General features: G+C 39.7%; 5 protein-coding genes across 7 annotated transcripts; 2 read left to right on the forward strand and 3 right to left on the reverse strand.

The window, feature by feature from the left end:
• Positions 1–164: 164 nt before the first annotated feature.
• LOC135347992 (uncharacterized) lies at positions 165–1,073 on the reverse strand. Its single transcript, XM_064546172.1, has 3 exons — positions 908–1,073; positions 628–741; positions 165–569 (listed from the first exon to the last, which is right to left on the reverse strand). Exons 1-3 carry the CDS (start codon positions 978–980, stop codon positions 406–408), a joined length of 351 nt encoding a protein of 116 aa, XP_064402242.1. The 5' UTR covers positions 981–1,073; the 3' UTR covers positions 165–405.
• Positions 1,074–5,973: 4,900 nt separating this feature from the next.
• LOC135347902 (uncharacterized) lies at positions 5,974–7,750 on the reverse strand. Its single transcript, XM_064546016.1, has 2 exons — positions 7,619–7,750; positions 5,974–7,538 (listed from the first exon to the last, which is right to left on the reverse strand). Exon 2 carries the CDS (start codon positions 7,509–7,511, stop codon positions 6,054–6,056), a length of 1,458 nt encoding a protein of 485 aa, XP_064402086.1. The 5' UTR covers positions 7,512–7,538; positions 7,619–7,750; the 3' UTR covers positions 5,974–6,053.
• On the forward strand, positions 7,661–10,285 carry LOC135347896 (uncharacterized). Its single transcript, XM_064546010.1, has 2 exons — positions 7,661–7,795; positions 8,599–10,285. The coding sequence occupies exon 2, from the start codon at positions 8,608–8,610 to the stop codon at positions 10,132–10,134; it is 1,527 nt and encodes a 508-aa protein (XP_064402080.1). The 5' UTR covers positions 7,661–7,795; positions 8,599–8,607; the 3' UTR covers positions 10,135–10,285.
• A 2-nt stretch (positions 10,286–10,287) lies between these two features.
• Positions 10,288–12,705, reverse strand: LOC135347924 (uncharacterized). Its single transcript, XM_064546050.1, has 6 exons — positions 12,295–12,705; positions 11,668–12,144; positions 11,560–11,605; positions 11,408–11,434; positions 11,285–11,341; positions 10,288–11,036 (listed from the first exon to the last, which is right to left on the reverse strand). Exons 1-6 carry the CDS (start codon positions 12,295–12,297, stop codon positions 10,420–10,422), a joined length of 1,227 nt encoding a protein of 408 aa, XP_064402120.1. The 5' UTR covers positions 12,298–12,705; the 3' UTR covers positions 10,288–10,419.
• Positions 12,706–14,171: 1,466 nt separating this feature from the next.
• LOC135347950 (uncharacterized) lies at positions 14,172–16,142 on the forward strand. 3 transcript variants are annotated; one of them, XR_010398562.1, is made up of 5 exons: positions 14,172–14,673; positions 14,838–14,913; positions 15,285–15,314; positions 15,447–15,503; positions 15,559–16,142. XR_010398562.1 is itself a non-coding variant. In XM_064546097.1 (5 exons), the coding sequence occupies exons 1-5, from the start codon at positions 14,497–14,499 to the stop codon at positions 15,584–15,586; spliced, it is 396 nt and encodes a 131-aa protein (XP_064402167.1). In that variant the 5' UTR covers positions 14,172–14,496; the 3' UTR covers positions 15,587–16,142. The 3 variants fall into 3 exon arrangements, 2 of the variants coding, with proteins under 2 accessions (XP_064402167.1, XP_064402166.1); XM_064546097.1 differs by having other exon boundaries at positions 15,285–15,342; XM_064546096.1 differs by having other exon boundaries at positions 15,285–15,503.
• Positions 16,143–17,979: the final 1,837 nt, after the last annotated feature.

Genomic DNA, 17,979 nt, shown 5'->3' on the forward strand with positions numbered 1-17,979 from the left:
TATAATGTGAAGATGAGTCATCAACCAGCTTCTGAAGTAATAAGTTTATTGTTAAGTTCATAACTTAGTTATGCATAAACTGAGGTTTCTTTCGATCAAACATGCATGAGGTCACCACTCGATTTAAGCATGCAGGCGTTAGAGGAATTTTAAGTATACTCTGACAGGGTTATAACGAGTATTATGCATGGCTTGCACTAATTATGGTCCTATAATATTTATAGACAACAACTGAAACATACAACTGACAGTCTGCATGGTCATGCATGCACTATATATTTAATAGCATACACCAGCCTAGCTGCATGTATAATCATCTAACTATAGATAGCTATAATTATAACTTGACAATAATGTTTTTTCTCTATAATAATTATGCCAGTTAATTACGGAATAATAATAATGTCAGAACGCCCCAAAAACATTTCTTATAGCACACCAGGCAGGACTCATGCCAGGAGGACAGTACCGTTGTGCAATAGCGGGATTGGCTGCAACAGCGCAGTTAGGTCCCATGCACAACGGGTGCTTCTTGCCTTTGAACTGAATGCAAGTGCACTCCACTTCATCTGCAAATTTAAGTAACTAATAGGTGTTCACCTAATCACAGCTACATGCCATGCTCACCATTTTGGTCTATACACATTTCCTGACTGTGATCTTCTTCAAGCTCTCTTTCTTCTGCCATTTCCTTGAGCAACTCTTGAATGTGAGCAAGGTCTGCACTCCGTATTGGTCGATCTGTGTATTTATTGAAAGATATACATTGTTTGAATGTATACACATGCATGCATGGCCTTTTAATTCGCATTAAGTTCTAATCATGAGCATACATGCCCCAAAAGCTAACTAAAATACAAAATTGACTCACTTCATTGAATTGACTATATACAATCATGAACTATACCTAAATTAGGTACGGCTGTTGCCATCATTGCCACAGCAACCATGAGAACACTGGCGATGATGAGACCCTTCATTCTCCAAACAGATTTGATGAAATTCAACTCGAATTGTTGCTGATTGGTTGTTCAACTTCTGTTGGTAGTTGCATGTGGTCATGAATGTGTGCAGCACCTAGCATCATTTTATACCGCTGATTCAGAAATAGAAGTGGGGCTTCCCAAACTACAGTGTCGCAAAACTAACATTTTGGAATGCACACGTAATTATAGAATAATACTGCATGTATAATAATTATAGCCATGCACAAGCTAAAATTGCTGCTTATGACTGTGATGATCAGATTACCGCTCGTACACTTAGCTTTGAAGAAATTAGAGAAAAGTCGGCCTTGCTATAAAATTAATAGTATATGCATGCATGGAAGCAACTGCATGCATGGCAATTATGTAAATAGCACTCAGCTTTGCCTGCAATTTTATAGAGGCCTTGCTTGCATGCATGTATATTTATCCCATGGGATGTACATTGTTATTGGTCATTATACATGTACATTTCAAATTAACTCCTCAGGAACTCTGATTGGAGGTAAACTAATTATATATATGTGTACATTAACTAATGTACATCCAGTGTACATGCATGCATGCATGCCTAGCTGTATATACTCACTGGATACTCTTCTGGGATCTTTGTAATTGGAACTGCTTATAAATTAATTGAGTTTGTGTCATCCCTCCTCATTCCAAACACAGCACCATGTACACACGCATTCCCCATTATTGCTCCACATGCATGCACACTGTTAATTGAGAGAAATTGCCCCATACGATCGATCATTCATCTTTCCACAGCACTATACATAATATATGCATGCATGCATACATGCAATCAGCATGTACCTATTATTACTATTTCCTCAGAAGGGATAGATAGAGTGACTGGTGCATGTGCATGTGCATGTGTGTTGACACAAAAATTAGCTGTTTTAGCGATTCTGATCGACTTTTTATAGATTCACAATCATTCCCCATAGTGATATTGTTATAGTATCCGTTTTGCCGCTGTTCAACGCACGGAGTGAATGCTATGAGCATCTTGTTTTGAGAATAATTATCACAGCATAATTTATACAGCTCCATGCAGGAGGTCTGACAAGTGTTGTGCAGCTCAAGCAATAAGCCTCTGCATGTACATGCACTCATGCAGTAATAATTATAACACACAGTGTGGGCAGGGCGTGGGATATAATTAGTGTTCAATCAAAAGCTAATTGCTTGAGCTGCATGCACCCCACTTGTTGTACCTCCTCGACAGCTCGGAGGAGGTACAACAGCTAGGTGGGGTGCAGCTCAAGCAATTATAGCCTTTGATTACACTCAGCAATTACAACACACAGCGTGGGTGAAACGAACTCAATTATAATTAATGGATACTTTCTCAGTTTCAATTGCAATGATCAGAGTCTCCAGTGTAACAAGGGGTTGCTATTAAAATAACAACATACATCTATAGCTATACATGCATGCATGCATATAACAATTATAGTGCTGTTGGAAAGATGAAACAACTATAGGGTTGTCTCAATTACGAGTATCAATTAACAGTGTGCATGAGAGCAATTATGGGGAAAGCATGCATGTGCTGTTTGGAATGAGATGTGACACAAACTCAATTGATTTATACTGTTTATAGGATAATTTCTCAGTATTTTTCTACAATGATCTCAGAGTATCTATAGTAACACATGTATACACATGCAGCTAGTTTTGTTTATAATGGCTAAATGCATAAAAGCGACCAGTTGATAGCCATGCATGCACTGCTAACTATAGACACTTTGTAATTATGCATAATTATACTGTACGAAACATCTTTGTGCGAACCTCTCCAATCTAACTAGTAAGCTCTATAGCTCGAGTTTCCCATGTACAATTATTAAAACGGTTCAGTAAGTATATATACGAACCTCGAACTCTCTGAACTAAGAGGTAGTTTATAAAATGCAGAGTTCCTGCATGCATGGGGAGTTAATTTGAAATGTACAATGCGGACCAACAAGCAATGGCAATTAAGGCCTCTATATAATTTTAGGCAAAACTGAGTGCTATAATTATTGCCAGTCGCTATTATAGCTTCCATACATTATAGCAAAGCCGTCAAGGCCATCATGCAATGTATACGTGCACGCGGTATAGTAAGTCTGATCATCACATAAGCAGCAATTTTAGCTATATAATATAGTGACTACAATGAATACACGTATGTACATATAGTTTTTTAGTGTACATGCACACATTAATTGTGTGTGCGTTCCTTAGTCATGTGAACTGCACCATGGATGCATGCACATATATAGGTTTTTATTATTATTAATGTTTACATACACACATTAATTGTGTGTGCATTCCTTAGTCATGTGAACTGCACCATGGATGCATGCACGTATATAGGTTTTTATTATTATTAATGTTTACGTACACACATTAATTGTGTGTGCGTTCCTTAGTCATGTGAACTTGCACCATGGATGCATGCACTGACACCGTGCATTTCGTGAAGTCACCAACTCTCACCTATAATAATGATAACTGGGAGTGAGATAACTCTAGCGATGATGATAATGAAGATCACAGATGTTTTACAAGATCTGTAGACCATAATGATGCAATTGATTATAATTACAGTAGACTCTCGTTAATCCGGTCACCCTTGGGACCTAGCCTCGATTCCAGGCCGCTCTCAATTGAGAAAGACGGCCTGGTATACATTGTCTACGCATGCGTCAGTTGCCCCAAGATTCTTGGGGATCGAGATATCTTAGTAAATTAGTCAGTATAAATTATTGTATATTTTACAATGATGTCATTGCACAAATCACAGCAGTTTTAATAAAATAACACAGCTACTTACAACATTTACGACCTAGACTAGTGACTAGTTTTGTTGTGATGGCTTCTACTTCTGTTCTGCTCTTGCTCAAGCTCTCTCCAGTGTTGAAAAAGTCAGATTTTGTCTTTTTTTGTACTGTGGTAGAGTGGTAGGCGTTTTTCTGTCAGTACCGACCGGCTCTGGCAAATCTACTTGCTTCCAGACACTTGTTTGATGCCATCTCAGTAAGATCAGTGCTCCTCGTATGAGCCTAGAGTTGTGATGGCGATTTCTCTCTCTTGACACTAATCAACCACGTGGGTGACCATAGTACAAAAGGTTAATTTTTTTTTATTTTTTATTTTTTTTTTATAATAATTCTGCAAAATGCATGGATACACTAGTAGCATATTACGCTAACCTAATGTGTGCCCTGTATACAATAGCGAGTACAAATAAAAAATAAAGACTAATATTAATTGATAAATTACAAAGAGTTTTACTAACAAATTTACTATTAAATCCACCCACGCGCAAACAGTGTTTACCAGGCCCTCTGGTGAGAGGGGCTGGGATCGAGGCTACCTTGGGACCATGCAGCTTGGCCGGAATAGCGAGGTGGCTGCAGCTCAGGAAATAGCCGCGGCTTAAAAACGACCTTACCTCGAATCTAATTACTACTTTTGCGATTCTTGTCTCGAGGATAATGTAGGATAATGAATCATTTTGTTCTCTATTTAAGTGTAATTCAATTTTATTTGCTAAACCACACCCAAAACGTCATATCCGGCCGTAATACACGCATAAAATTGGGACAGCCAGCACTGGCCGGTAACCGGAATAGCGAGTGGCCGTACTTCAGGGTGAGTTTTGTGCAGTAAACATATAGCTAGCATTCCGTGCCAAGCCAAATGGCCGGTATATCGAGGTGGCCGTACTTCAGGGAGCCGGAATAGCGAGAGTCTACTGTATGCTCAAGCACAAGGTCTTTATAATTATATACTGGCATACTGCCCATGCTCCAAACTTACCTGCATGTGGAACCAATTAGTGGAATATTGGCTCAGGCAACCCCGGCAACATTTTTTCTTAGGCAACCTTAATTGGAATTATGATGTGGATGAAGCATTTTTCCTTAGAAGAATACTGATCACAAGGAAAGCACCTGGGTGCTGATGCCTCGATGGATGTGCTAAACCTACATAAACTATACTAGAAGCGTGTTAGCTATGCTAATATCGGTACACACATGATATGGTATTGTCATGATGAACATAAATTTGCTGCATGCACTCAGCTAGCAGATTAAATCGGCCTGGAACCGAGGCTAACACTCACTCAGCAATGCAGAATCATCACAGGGAAACTTAAACAGTGGGAAATATCGATCATGATTGTTGCTAAAAAGGATGCCAAAAACTTGCTACCAATAGCTTACAAACACTCTAATGCAGCGCTAACTATACTAAGTAAAGTAGGAACACTCCATGAACAAGTTTGCTGCGCACTTTTCTGAAAAGGCTGCAATGGCAGGCATTCCAGCCGAGCTGGCAACATTATTTGCAAATCCACGAATTGAAACTCAAGAAGCCTATAGTATAGAGATGCACTTCATTGATCCTTGTCAGACTTGAGCTGCTGTAGCAGTCTACATAGCCTTGATTCAAGGCCGATTAAAATAATCGGCCTTGAATCGAGGCTACAGTCTACCACCCACACACCCAGGCAGATACCATATACCTAGCCTCGAATCCAGGCGGATTAAAATACGTATTTAATCAGCCTTGTCTCGAGGCTACCGTATGGTTACTTCGCTTGTTGCGCATGCGCACCAAGTCATAACAACATGAATGTGGGTGTTTTACCTACCACAAATTGCCCATAAGAATTATAATTATAAAAAATTATGGCCATGGCAGTGGCTATACTTCAAATCGTTAAAACTCATAATGCTCAATGCTCCAAGGTTAGACTATAGTCTCTCAATAATCCTCCTATTAAATTGTTTCACAGAACAGTTTTTCTATCGACACGATCACGGATGACATAATTAGAAAACCATGCAATTTTGTCTACCTCAGGAATGCATAAGTACTCCTGTCTATACCTATATATAGATCTAGGCTCTAGTTACAAAATATTTGCACTGATATCATGTAATGCTAAAAGCTACTTGCTTAATGATTATTGATACACATGTGCACTTCAAATTATCAATTCTGTACATATGATAAAATTACATGTACATGTAGACGTCTGATTTTCTTGCACAAATAAACTTACAAAGTATCTTTCAGTTTCTTATTATAAGGTTCGTAATTCAGTGCCAGAGCAGCTATAAATTGAATACAAAATATTAAACTCCAAACAGCTGGAAACAACCAATGAAATCGCACAGTCAACACAGCATTACTTATAAAGGCACCTACAAGATAGGATAGTGCCTGGAGGGTATAGAAATACGCAGTCGACACGGACCGAATTTGGGTTGGGTAGACTTCTGACACGTACGTGTAGATAAGTGAGAGATTTGGACAAGAACTGAAATAGATGAACACGACCAGAACGGGAATGGAAATGTCCGTCTGGATCAGAGCCAAGAGAAGGAACGAGACGGCACTGAGAATGGCGAACAATCGAAGAGTGTTCAATCGACCCACTCTTGGCCATTCGATGATGATTGACATTAGTAGCAGTCCGGGAATTTGGGCCAGAGCCGAAACCAAGACAGTGAAATATTTATCAACGTTTAATTTTTCGACAAATTCAGGCAAGAATAACTGCGAACTGAGATAACCAAAACTTTCAGTAATATTAATAACTGTTAACGATAGAGTTATACGGAGGTACTTCGGTTTGAAAATCTCAAGCAGCTGAAGAAATATTACTTTCTGTTTCATATTGCTTGTTTGATCGTCTTCCATTGCATTTTTGAACTCATTAAAGGACATGTACTTCATTAAGTCCTTGAAGTTAAATTTGCCAATAATACGAAATATTTTCCATGCTTTCAAAGTTTTTCCTCGTGTAATTAGATACCGCGGTGATTCAAAATAGAACACCAGCCGAAATAAAGCGACCAATATCATAGGAACACCGCAAGCAGCAATGTAGTATCTCCAGCCATCCGTATAATTAGGAATCAACCACCAGGCCAACCCCGTCGACACAACAGTACCGATGGATCCAATTAACAGTACGAGCACGGAAATCTTTCCTCGATTTTTCACGGGTAGAAACTCGACCAAAGTTGGAAAAGTCAGTCCATTCACACCACCAATTCCGAGACTAGCCAATAGACGCATTGCAATCAAAAGTGGGAAGCTTGTAGCGAATGCAGAGGCAACACTAAATACTCCGATCCAAATAAGGCACAACATGTACGGCCACACACGACCGAAACGGTCTGTCATGTAACTGAAGAAGAAAGCACCAAATACGTTTGATAGTCCGGTTGTTGCCGGGAGAACCGTGTAGTATGTCTGCGTGAGATTAAACTCTTGCATAACACTGTCTGTGAGAAATACAAATATTGATGAGTCCAAAGCATAGGATAAATACGTCAAGCTTGTCAGGAGAAAAGCAATCAGCTGGAACGGACCCATACCAATATAGTTCAAGATGTCATCGGCGGTTAGTTTGGTATATTGATTGGTAGAGCGTACAGTGACATTATTATCAGATCCACCATTGATGGGGTGCGTCGACAATAGACTGGTCTTTTCAGATTGTTCCATGGCCAGGAAACCAGAGGTCTAGATCACCTAGAGGGTAATAGAAGCATATATTAATACACGGGCAAATCTAGATCAAGGAGATAGTATGGTAAACACACCAACCTCACCTTTTCAGCAATCTACAAGCCACTCCCCCACCCAGTCTTACAAGCCACGCCCCTTCACTTGCAATCGTAGGGTACTGGGTGTGTCCGCTGTGCTTGCGCTTAGAGCTAGAGAGCTAGCCATAATATCGTGTATCAAGTCCAGGAGAAGCACCAGCAAGCAGCTGCAATTGCAAAGAAGTGAGTTACTTGTTGACTGTATACTTTATAGATCTGTAACTAGCTAAATATCTATCCAGGACAACGTGATAATTATAGAGGCTGAGTTTATACAGTCAGCAAATTTAATTAATTGCCTAGCAAGCTCCAGCTGAAGACTAGACTTACTGCACTTCTTGCAGGCTGCAACGCCATTCAATGTACCCACATGCAACAATGAATACCCATGCAGACGCAACTAATAAAAACACAGTGGTGTAACCTGACAACCTAGTGCCCACGGTTCGTTAGCTTCTTGAAGGGAGCTTGTCCAATTTTTTGGGGGAACCTTAGTGTCATGGTGATGTTTGAGGTCTGTATTGAGCTTTAAAATGACGCATTATACATGTAGCTAGAGTCCCAATTAATTTTACGTAGTAATAATTATCACCTAAAAAAAAGCCAATTTAGTTGTTGATGGTTGGTACGTCACGTGACACAGCATACATGCACACGCTTCCGAGTACATCCACTCCTCACACTCCCCTCCCCAGTGATTGAGCTGACCGATACCACATTGTGCCGGTTAACTAACAGCAGTCTTTAATATCCTAACACATGTTCCTCCAGAACACATGTTCCCCCAGTCCCCATAATCAAATATTTGAAAGGGTGGTGTGTTTACACATTGATTAACAAAAGCCAAAGCTGTTAACAGTTGGTGGTCAATATAACAGTGTCAATACTCAATTGTAGCTGCACTTATAATTATAATGTTCCACCATATATAATAGTGCCACTGAATATAATAATTAATTATCAGTCTGTCATTGTCTTTATCACAGAATAGAAGAATGGACGACACTGATCACAAATATGAGACTAAGTCACTGCTACAAGATGATAAAATCAGTTTAATCAACTATGAAAATGGTGCTGCTAAAAATGGACACAATCGATTTTTGAACAGTCCAGAACGAAAACTAACAGCTGATGACCTACTGAACTTTGCCGGCTTCGGGTGGTTTCAGGTTCTAGCATTTATTTTGTCTGGATTTACATACTTTGCGTATGGAATGGACGCTTCAGTTTTCACGCTAGCAGGAGCACCCATAAGAGCAGAGTTCAACCTCACTGAAACACAATACACCGTGTTGCCAGCAGTTACCAGTATCCCAAATGTATTTGGAGCTCTGTTTTTCAGTTTCTTGACTGACCGATACGGAAGAGTGTGGCCGTATGCACTGTGTCTAGCGTGGATTGGAGTAGTCAGTATTGCCTCTGCTTTTGCCAACAGTTTCCCACTTCTAATCGTACTTCGTTGCCTAGCAAGTGTTGCTATTGGAGGTATATCTGGGCTGACATTTCCAACACTAGTCGAGTTTTTGCCTGTGAAAAATCGAGGGAAGGTAACTGTTCTTGTTTCTGTTCTAATGTTGCTTGGCCTATGTGGTTCGTACGGTATGGGGTGGTGGCTCATCGGCAGTCAACAATATCCGGACGGGTGGAGGTATTACATCGCTGTCGTGAGCACTCCCACGCTGTTTGTTGCACTGTATCGAATTGTATTCCATTTCGAATCGCCACGTTATCTCATTTCAAGACGGAAGAAGGAGCGTGCTTGGAAGATATTTGCAAGTATTGCTAGACTAAACTCGAAGAATTTAACGGACCTTGTTTCTAAAGAAGAATTTGTTAATCAGTTGGAAGAAACTCACACCTCAGAAACTAAAACGGATCAACCTCGAAAATCGTTCTTTTTCCAATTCCTTATAATATTCACCCCCAAATATCTCCGGCGGACAATTCCATTATCTGTACTCATCATCACTGAAAGCATCGGGTACATGTGCTCAAAGGTGTTCCTGCCAGACTACCTCACTAACCTCGGCCTGAGTGTGTATATGACTCTTCTTACGACATCATTTGCTGAGATTTTCGGAATCCTCCTGATGTCTATTATTGTGGAATGGAGGGGGGTGGGCAGATTGAACTCACTACGTTTCTTTTCGGCCCTCACATCTATTTGGTTTGTTCTACTGACTGTACTATTAGTTGTGGAGGAGCATCAATCCGTTTACATGCCTGTCATGTTGATCCTTATCTACTTTTGCGCTTTCCCTGTGCTTGGTCTAATCTATACCTATGTCTCCGAGTCTTACCCAACAAGTATCCGATCTGTTACCACGGCATATTTTTACGTTTTGCAAGCACTTGCTTTTCTTGGAGGCTCATTTCTAACGAGTAGCCTAGCAACGGAAAGTGTACATTGGTTGTACCCGTTGGTTTTGGCCGCTATATTTTTGATACAGCTTGTTGCTGGTCTGATACTGAACTATGAACCTTACGGCAAGAATCTTATGGACGTTGTAGACAGCTAACTTTGTAGATAAATCGGTATACCGATTAATCTGTTATCAATACCGCTGTTTAGATTTTTTTCACTGATACTGCTGTTTTTGTACTGTGATGCCTTATGAATTCAATTATCTGTTTAAAATAACAATGACATGTTAACAGTTTTTAAAACAACTGGGATTATCTGTAATAGCTGCACAATTGGTTTAAAGAATGTGATGCATGTTATAATAAACGAATAATGAAAAGTTAATCACTAGCTATATATACATAAAATAGTTATAATACAGTATATATTATACAGATGTTCAAAGTTGTGTTTCTAGTCGACCTTCGAACATAGGCGAATTGTTACCTGCTCTTGGGGTTGTAACAGCTGTTGTCTTCGCCTTGAAAGCACGGAGACAGTGATCAAACCATTCGTCTACAACTGTTGCAAAATATTTCTTGACTTTTGATGCAATGTACCAACTTACTAGAGCTGCCAAAAGGATGAAAATTAGGATATAAGTAACTGTCACACTGACGAAGGCTGAGAGGTATATGGCTGGGTCACATTCGAATATCATTTCGCCAATAGGTTTGGTGTCAAACATGTAGTGTCCGAAGTTAGGATAGATCAAACTGGCAATGTAGAAAGAAAAAGCCAACTGAGCAATTCCTATCAAGATGCATACGGCGATGTATGCGATAATGACTATGACAAAGTATTGTCGAACGATGTCTCGACTAAACCCTTTGAAACTCTTGACGATGCTATAGATTAGAAGTAGCAGAAAGATCGATGGTATGATTAGACACAGGAATCCCGATATTAGGATGAAAGTGTAGATAGAATTACGTTCTGGGTCGGGATTGTTGGCGTTGTCTGTGTATAGTTTTATAGTGCAGTTGATGTACACGGGGAACATCCAGGCTTGAGCAGCTGCACGTTTGTGTTAGTGTGGGGGTGGTGGGTGTGTGAGTGTTTTGTAGGAAGTACATATTTGGGTGTATGGTTGTGAATGTGATTATAGATATAATTATGTACAACATATAGAATAGTTGCTACTTGATCGACCTGGGAACGATCGAGGCTATAACTATTTGTCTCAAATTTAGTTGTCAACTTAGCGTTATTTTAGAGACAGATCGGCCGGGAACGAGGTTAAGTATAGTAACTATGAGGCTCACCGTAATAGATTAGTGCACTTCCGCTAGCAGCCAGTGAGAGCACAATCACAATCATTGCTGCAGCATTAGAGAGATTATTATAATTATCAGCACTCCAAAAGTTAATACGGTATATGTTCTTACCAGTGCACAAATTCCCAAGGCAGAATGCTACAGTGGAAGAAACACAAAATACAATCTGTGTATAGAGCTATATACATGCATACCGAGAAATAAAATTAATTACTGCATGGTTTGATTTAGTGCGTGGATGATGCTGCATGCTATGAGCTCACCACCAATAGAAGGCTTCTTTCTTTCTTCTCTAGATTGAATCTCGCCCTATGTTAATAATTATAGTAAAGCATGGAAGCAAAGCTTTATAATACTGTGAACTGGCTTACTGTTATTGGCAACAAAATAGGTTCAGCTTTTGTCAAACTCTCATTGACCCCAGGAAAATACGGTCCTTTAGTAATTCCCTCAAGAGAAGTTGAATGCCCAGGAACGACAAGAATGGGGGGACTAGCCGGCTCTATAGTCGGGAGTGATTCTCGTCTGTTTTGCTCTTCTCTGATTCGTCTCAAGATATCGTCATGTCCGGCATGCTGTGCAGTGGATTGTTCCAGAGCTAGAATGAACTTGTCCAGAGATCTATTCTTGTGAACTAGAACAGCAAGCTCGGTACACACTTGTATATTGCCCCCAGACTCTCTGGCTTTGTTAATCCGGTAGTAGTCATTGTCAGTTATACATCCTTTCTGAAACATGTACATTACAATAACATCGATGTTGAGGTACTTTGCTATATCGGGTAGAACAGCATAGAGAAGTGGAACATTCGGAGTGTCGGGTACACCGATCCAGTGGTTGGGGATGGCCTGCATGAATGTGTGTATATAATAGTAGCTATTTGCTATACCTGCAATATAATAAAGATTGGCCATAAAATATTATAGAATCTAGGTATGTACAGGTATGTATATTTTAGTCATTAAAAACTAATGTTGAACATGCAGTTTTAGGCTTACCATTCTTGTAATAGAATTGAATGAGGTCTGTCAAATTAAAGGCTGTTTACCTGTAGTCTTTTTGGTGAATAAACATATACACCCACTGATCAGGCAACAAAGGGGACAATGCACACTCATTGCCATGAATCTACTTTCAATATTCATGGGGATTTAGGCATAGATCTATAGAAAAAATAAATCTGTGAGTGTCTGGAATATAGAACTCTGAGTATAACTGTATGGTGAGGTCAGACTCATACGGACTTCGAACTGAGTTGTTCACTCATCTGATTATCGTGATACAAAAGCGAACACCATGCACTCGGCCTGGGAACACAAGGAGGAATATCAGGCTGACTCTCAGTGGCGGATCTAGAAAAAGTGATAGGTAGGTGCTGCAAGAGTCTCCTTAGCCTCGAATCCACGGATTAAATCGGCGTGGATTCTAGAGTCTCATTTCCGGTAGGTGCGGTGTCAATAAGACAGATAATTTTGCAAGTGTTGTAAGACTATTCTTGTCGAGCCTAGTCTGCACTTTAGTGCTGCTTTTATATCACAGCTTTTAAAGATACTACTGTACTAGATAGATCTACAGCTACTCAGCTAGCTAGTACCAAGTCTGAGTGACTTCCATCAACCAATGAGTGAGACACAATAATTTGTCCAAGGTCAGGGGTGCTTGAGCACCCTCTGCTACCTGCTGGATCCGCCCCTGGACTCTCTGATATTTATGCAGTTCAGTGAGCAGTTCAGATTATAGACAGGAGTTCACCTGTTGTAGACTTAGTTATGAGTTCGGGTTTACCTGCATGTGGACTGTAATACTCAGGCTAGCTTCAAGCCATTGACTGCATGTATATATAATTATTATATAGACCTATAGACTGACATATTTAAATCATAAGTTGCTATATAGTCGTTCTGTATTATACTGCATGTATAGCGGATATATTTCATTGCGGAATGAGGTCCGACATGTGTGCACGAATCACTATTATACAAGTTCAGTGCATTGATGTCATTGCGGTCACTATAGCCTCGATCCCATCAGCCCCTCTTGTTTCAAGTTTCTCAATTGAGAGCGGCCTGGAATCGAGGCTATGTGGTCACTAATGTCCACACAGTCCAAAACAGGAGTGTATTCATGCACTCATGTAAAGTAATGCACTGAACTTGTAGTGATTCGTGTGCTCTGTGTTGTCAGCAGATCGAGTGCTTAGTTTAGTCTCATGAATCAGCCGCCTTTCCACAGAGAGTCCAGGCATAGATAGTAGAGGAGAGGGATTGGAAACACAGGGATTTCACGCGGCCCATGCGTGTCGCACCGGAAATTGACAGGAAATAGACAGGAAGTTAATTTTATTTGGGGGCCAAAAGAGAGTGAACAGATAGCTAGCTAGCTAGTAGCCTCGGTCCCAGGCCGATTTTTTTTAATAGAACGAAGTTGAAAAATACTAGTAGGCGACCTAGCGTTCAATTGGAGACGGATCGGCCTGGGGTCGAGGCTAGCTAGCTAGCTGTCTCTGGCCCATAGTAGCTACTAACATAGCTACTACATATATAGATCTGAACTAGTTTCTTTGGTTGTTGTACAATCAATCGCAATCATCATAGCCCATAGTAGCTACTAACATAGCTACTACATATATAGATCTGAACTAGTTTCTTTGGTTGCTGCATGTACAATCAATCGCAATCATCACTTGCGGAATGCAACACGCATGGTGTCAGAATTCTCTAGGGCAATACATTGGTCACCGGTGATGTTTCCAATCCCTCTCCTCTACTATCTATGGTCCAGCACTCTGCAGAAGGGCGGCTGATTCATGAGCCAATGTTGTGCTGTGCTCTCCTGCATGCATGATTAATGGCACAACAGAAGTCGGCATATAAATAAACAAAGAGCTGACTCGACTGCTAATTCTCCAAGATCAACATGTCACAGTCAACTTTATGTCAGTCCTCCCAGTACAGAGCAATTAAGAACCTCTATGCTGACTTAGTGGAAGCTATCTATCCAGAAATACAAAACATTATGGCCAAAGCATTCAGCAAGAATATTATTAGAAAAGAACTATTGGATTTATCCATGGAAACGAGTATTACAGCTAATCATAAGCTAAAATGTTCATGTCTGCTATTGTTTCTCGAATAAATCTCGACAGTAATGCTTTCAATGTATTCCTGAGTCTGTTGAAAGAAGTGGAATTATTGGGGTAAATGAAAGAACGTTTAGAACAAGAAGTGGATAACCTTCAACGTGAATCAGCTTCGAATCTACTTTCGGATGATACCATTGTTGTCCACATCGATACACAACCTAACCTTGATCCGTCTGGGGAAATTGAGCTCATTACTTCTGAGGAGAATTCAGAGTTAGAAAATTCAGAGTTAAAAGTAAGTTGCAGTTGAGCAAAAATTTTGTCCGGTTTCTAAATGACACACACTAAAATATTAGGTGCTCTTCAGTTATAAGTGCCGATATCGTTCCTCTGGGATTATAAGCGCCTCCGCTTAATAACGTGCGTCTACAGAATTGTAATAACTGATTCTCTTCCCAGAGAATGATTGTTCAAGAAGCCCATGACATACGAGAGGGCGAAGAAGGGCATTACACTGCCAAGGTGATTCAGAAAAGTAAGTCTTTTAAGCAATATTTATACAGAATGTAGTGTTCTCAATTACAAACATCAATCATCAAGCTACACTTAATAGAAGTTAATGCACTCAACCTTTGGTACCGTATATAGCAGGTAATTTTTGGGGGTTCACATCTTCGTATGAACTACCCATTCGTATTTTAAATATTCGTACAGCTCAGGATAGTGACGTTGAACCTATTGCTATAGATGTAGTTTTAATTTTCGTATCATACTCTACAATACGGGTTTTTCACCATACGAAAATAACCCGCTATATACGGTACCTTAAACGTACTAACTTTCAACTTTACTAACTGAGTGTGCAATGACTCAGACTGTACTTGTATAATTATGTACCCTTTGTAGGATTCTTCTTGCGTGGGTGTTATTACACAGGTATGTGGTGCTCTATTAGTATGCCAAGGTATGCCGAGATTTATTTTTTATTACTGACAAGAATCAGAGTGCCTGACAGTATAATAAATTTATTATGCACGATTACTGGTAATTCTCTGACCTATCATGTAGCACTTCTATTTATGATCGTTTCCATGTACATTGTTGGGACTGTTGGAATTGGATTAGGTAAGTTGAATTCAGCTTGAAATTTTACTTAATTTTGTGGATTCTATTCCATTAGGGGCGCATGTGATTGCTGCTGTGGATGACTGCATCTTAGTGCCAGTAACAATTGATGGACAGAATCAGACGATCACTATAGGTGTTGGAAGTGGCATATTTGTGCTACTAGTCGGAGTCACTTTGAATTTCATTGCCATATTTTTCTCTCTACTGACTCTGTATGCTTGTTGTGGATTGTTCGGAAAGTGTCAAACACGAAGATGGAAAGTTCTCCACTGTATTGGCATTCCTTTGGGAATTTGTACTATTCTCATTGTTGTGGGAACTATAGTTTACTCAATTTTTGTTGGAGTTTCTTTTTATCCACTTACGCAGCAGGAATTTGAAGTTCCTTACTGTTGTAGAATTCCGTACTATTCAACTTTTATATTCATTCTTATTGCACATGTTTTGACATCAGTTGTAACAACTGTTTTTCTTATAATTGTTTTGATCATGTGTGTTTTTGTTTTAATTAGGTGCACTATCTGTAGCTAATTTGTCTCTGTATAGCTTAACAAGGCGCCAGGCAAAGTAGATTAGTAGTTTCTCACCACATGGTTTTTGTAAATTTTGATGAGATAATAATTATGAGTAGTCATGCATGTCTTGGGATTTGCATAAAAATTATGGTTTTGGTTTAGACGGGTGTTGCCGCCCTCACCGGTACAACGGTAGAGGGTGACGATGCCCGTCATTATAGTTTTACTTAGCCTACGTAGCAACAGGATATAAGTTATGTCACATTTTTGGGGAAAAATCAGAGAATAATCGGATTTTTTATGAGAATAATAGGCACATTATTTTTTCAAGAATTAAAGAATAGAATGATGGGTGAAAAAAAAGCATAATTTATCAGGGCCTATAATGAAAAGTTAATCGCTAGCTGTAAGCTACATACATACCTAATTGTTGCGAAGTGATCAACCCACGCAAAGTTTGCATCATTATTATGTTTGATACTCCCAAAACATTCTAGTAATTACATACAGTACGTATACAGATGTTCAATCTTATGGACATTGTAGACAGCTAACTTTGTAGATCAATCGGTACACCGATTATTCTGTTACCAACCGCTGTTTAGATTTTTTCCACTGACACTGCTGTTTTTGTATTGTGATGCCTTAATTATTTGTTTATAATAACAATGACATTGTTCACAGTTTAATCAAGGGCGTATGAAGAGAAGAGGGCATGCAACTACTATCAGAAAACAAATGGGCGGGGTCTTATATCTAAAAATAGTAAAGAATGCATTGCACGTGCACCGTTTTTGTGCGTGCACGGTGAAGATATACGGAAACTTACAGAGAAAGTAGCTATTCTAGCTAAGCTAGCTAAGCTAACATACTGCAGATGATTGTAGCTCTCTATACTAGTAGTAAATGATGCTAACAATGCTCAGTGACACTAGAAAGTGCGTAGCATAGTCGTACTAGAAGCAACAAGCCAGAAACCACAAACTTTGAGTTGTTGCCTCAAATCCTTGGTTTCTTTGACTCCTGTCTTGATGTAGCAGGTATAGCAATCATAGTGTTAAACTACTACGACTCATAAACTAACAGGAGATGTTATACAAGAGAGATAAACGAGCTAATAGAAGAAAGTAGATAAAAAGTGCCGACTCAGCAGTTTGGATGGGTTTGGAGTTTTTACATAGAAAACATAAGCTCACGTGAATCTTAATTAATCGTGACCAACCTCCTCTAGTGGGCGGTTGGCTAAATCATAGATGGATTTCTATCTCATTATTTCTACTACGCATGCGCAGAATGGTCCATGTGGCACAAAATAGTGTGATAATGATATTCATTTGCAAAATAATGAGATTCATAAGGTGAAATTGATAATGACATAATGAGAAAAGCCGCCCGCCCGCATGCAATTAGAAAAACTTCAGGACCAGAAACCAGAGTGTCACTTGGAGTGGCCTTACATTGTGAGTTGCATGCCCTCTTCTCTTCATACGCCCTTGGTTTAATTTATTAAAACAATTGGGATTATCTGTATATAATAGCTGCACGATTGGTTTAAATAATGTGTGATGCTTATTATAATAAACGAATAATGAAAAGTTAATCGCTATAGCTATATACTATCCCAAATATATGTACTTCCTACAAAACATTCACACACCCCACCACCCCCACACTAACACACCCCCACCACCCCCACACTAACACACCCCACCACCCCCACACTAACACACCCCCACCACCCCCATACTAACACACCCCCACCACCCCCATACTAACACACCCCCACCACCCCCACACTAACACAAACGTGCAGCTGCTCAAGCCTGGATGTTCCCCGTGTACATCAACTGCACTATAAAACTATACACAGACAACGCCGACAATCCCGACCCGGAACGTAATTCTATCTACACTTTCATTCTAATATCGGGATTCCTGTGTCTAATCATATACCATCG

The sequence above is a fragment of the Halichondria panicea genome, chromosome 14 (assembly GCF_963675165.1).
Source record: "Halichondria panicea chromosome 14, odHalPani1.1, whole genome shotgun sequence".
NCBI lineage: Eukaryota > Metazoa > Porifera > Demospongiae > Suberitida > Halichondriidae > Halichondria > Halichondria panicea.

Excerpts from the sequence above, each read along its gene's own strand:
- LOC135347896 (XM_064546010.1), top strand. The coding sequence starts at position 8,608 with ATGGACGACACTGATCACAAATATGAGACTAAGTCACTGCTACAAGAT.
- LOC135347902 (XM_064546016.1), bottom strand. The coding sequence starts at position 7,511 with ATGGAACAATCTGAAAAGACCAGTCTATTGTCGACGCACCCCATCAAT.
- LOC135347950 (XM_064546096.1), top strand. The coding sequence starts at position 14,497 with ATGAAAGAACGTTTAGAACAAGAAGTGGATAACCTTCAACGTGAATCA. Across the intron at positions 14,674-14,837 it reads TAGAAAATTCAGAGTTAAAA|AGAATGATTGTTCAAGAAGC; the intron begins GTAAGTTGCAGT and ends TTCTCTTCCCAG. Across the intron at positions 14,914-15,284 it reads TGCCAAGGTGATTCAGAAAA|GATTCTTCTTGCGTGGGTGT; the intron begins GTAAGTCTTTTA and ends TACCCTTTGTAG.
- LOC135347992 (XM_064546172.1), bottom strand. The coding sequence starts at position 980 with ATGAAGGGTCTCATCATCGCCAGTGTTCTCATGGTTGCTGTGGCAATG. Across the intron at positions 742-907 it reads AACAGCCGTACCTAATTTAG|ATCGACCAATACGGAGTGCA; the intron begins GTATAGTTCATG and ends ATAAATACACAG. Across the intron at positions 570-627 it reads AATGTGTATAGACCAAAATG|ATGAAGTGGAGTGCACTTGC; the intron begins GTGAGCATGGCA and ends TTAAATTTGCAG.
- LOC135347924 (XM_064546050.1), bottom strand. Across the intron at positions 11,435-11,559 it reads AAAGAAGCCTTCTATTGGTG|CATTCTGCCTTGGGAATTTG; the intron begins GTGAGCTCATAG and ends CTTCCACTGTAG. Across the intron at positions 11,037-11,284 it reads AAGTGCACTAATCTATTACG|CTGCTCAAGCCTGGATGTTC; the intron begins GTGAGCCTCATA and ends ACAAACGTGCAG.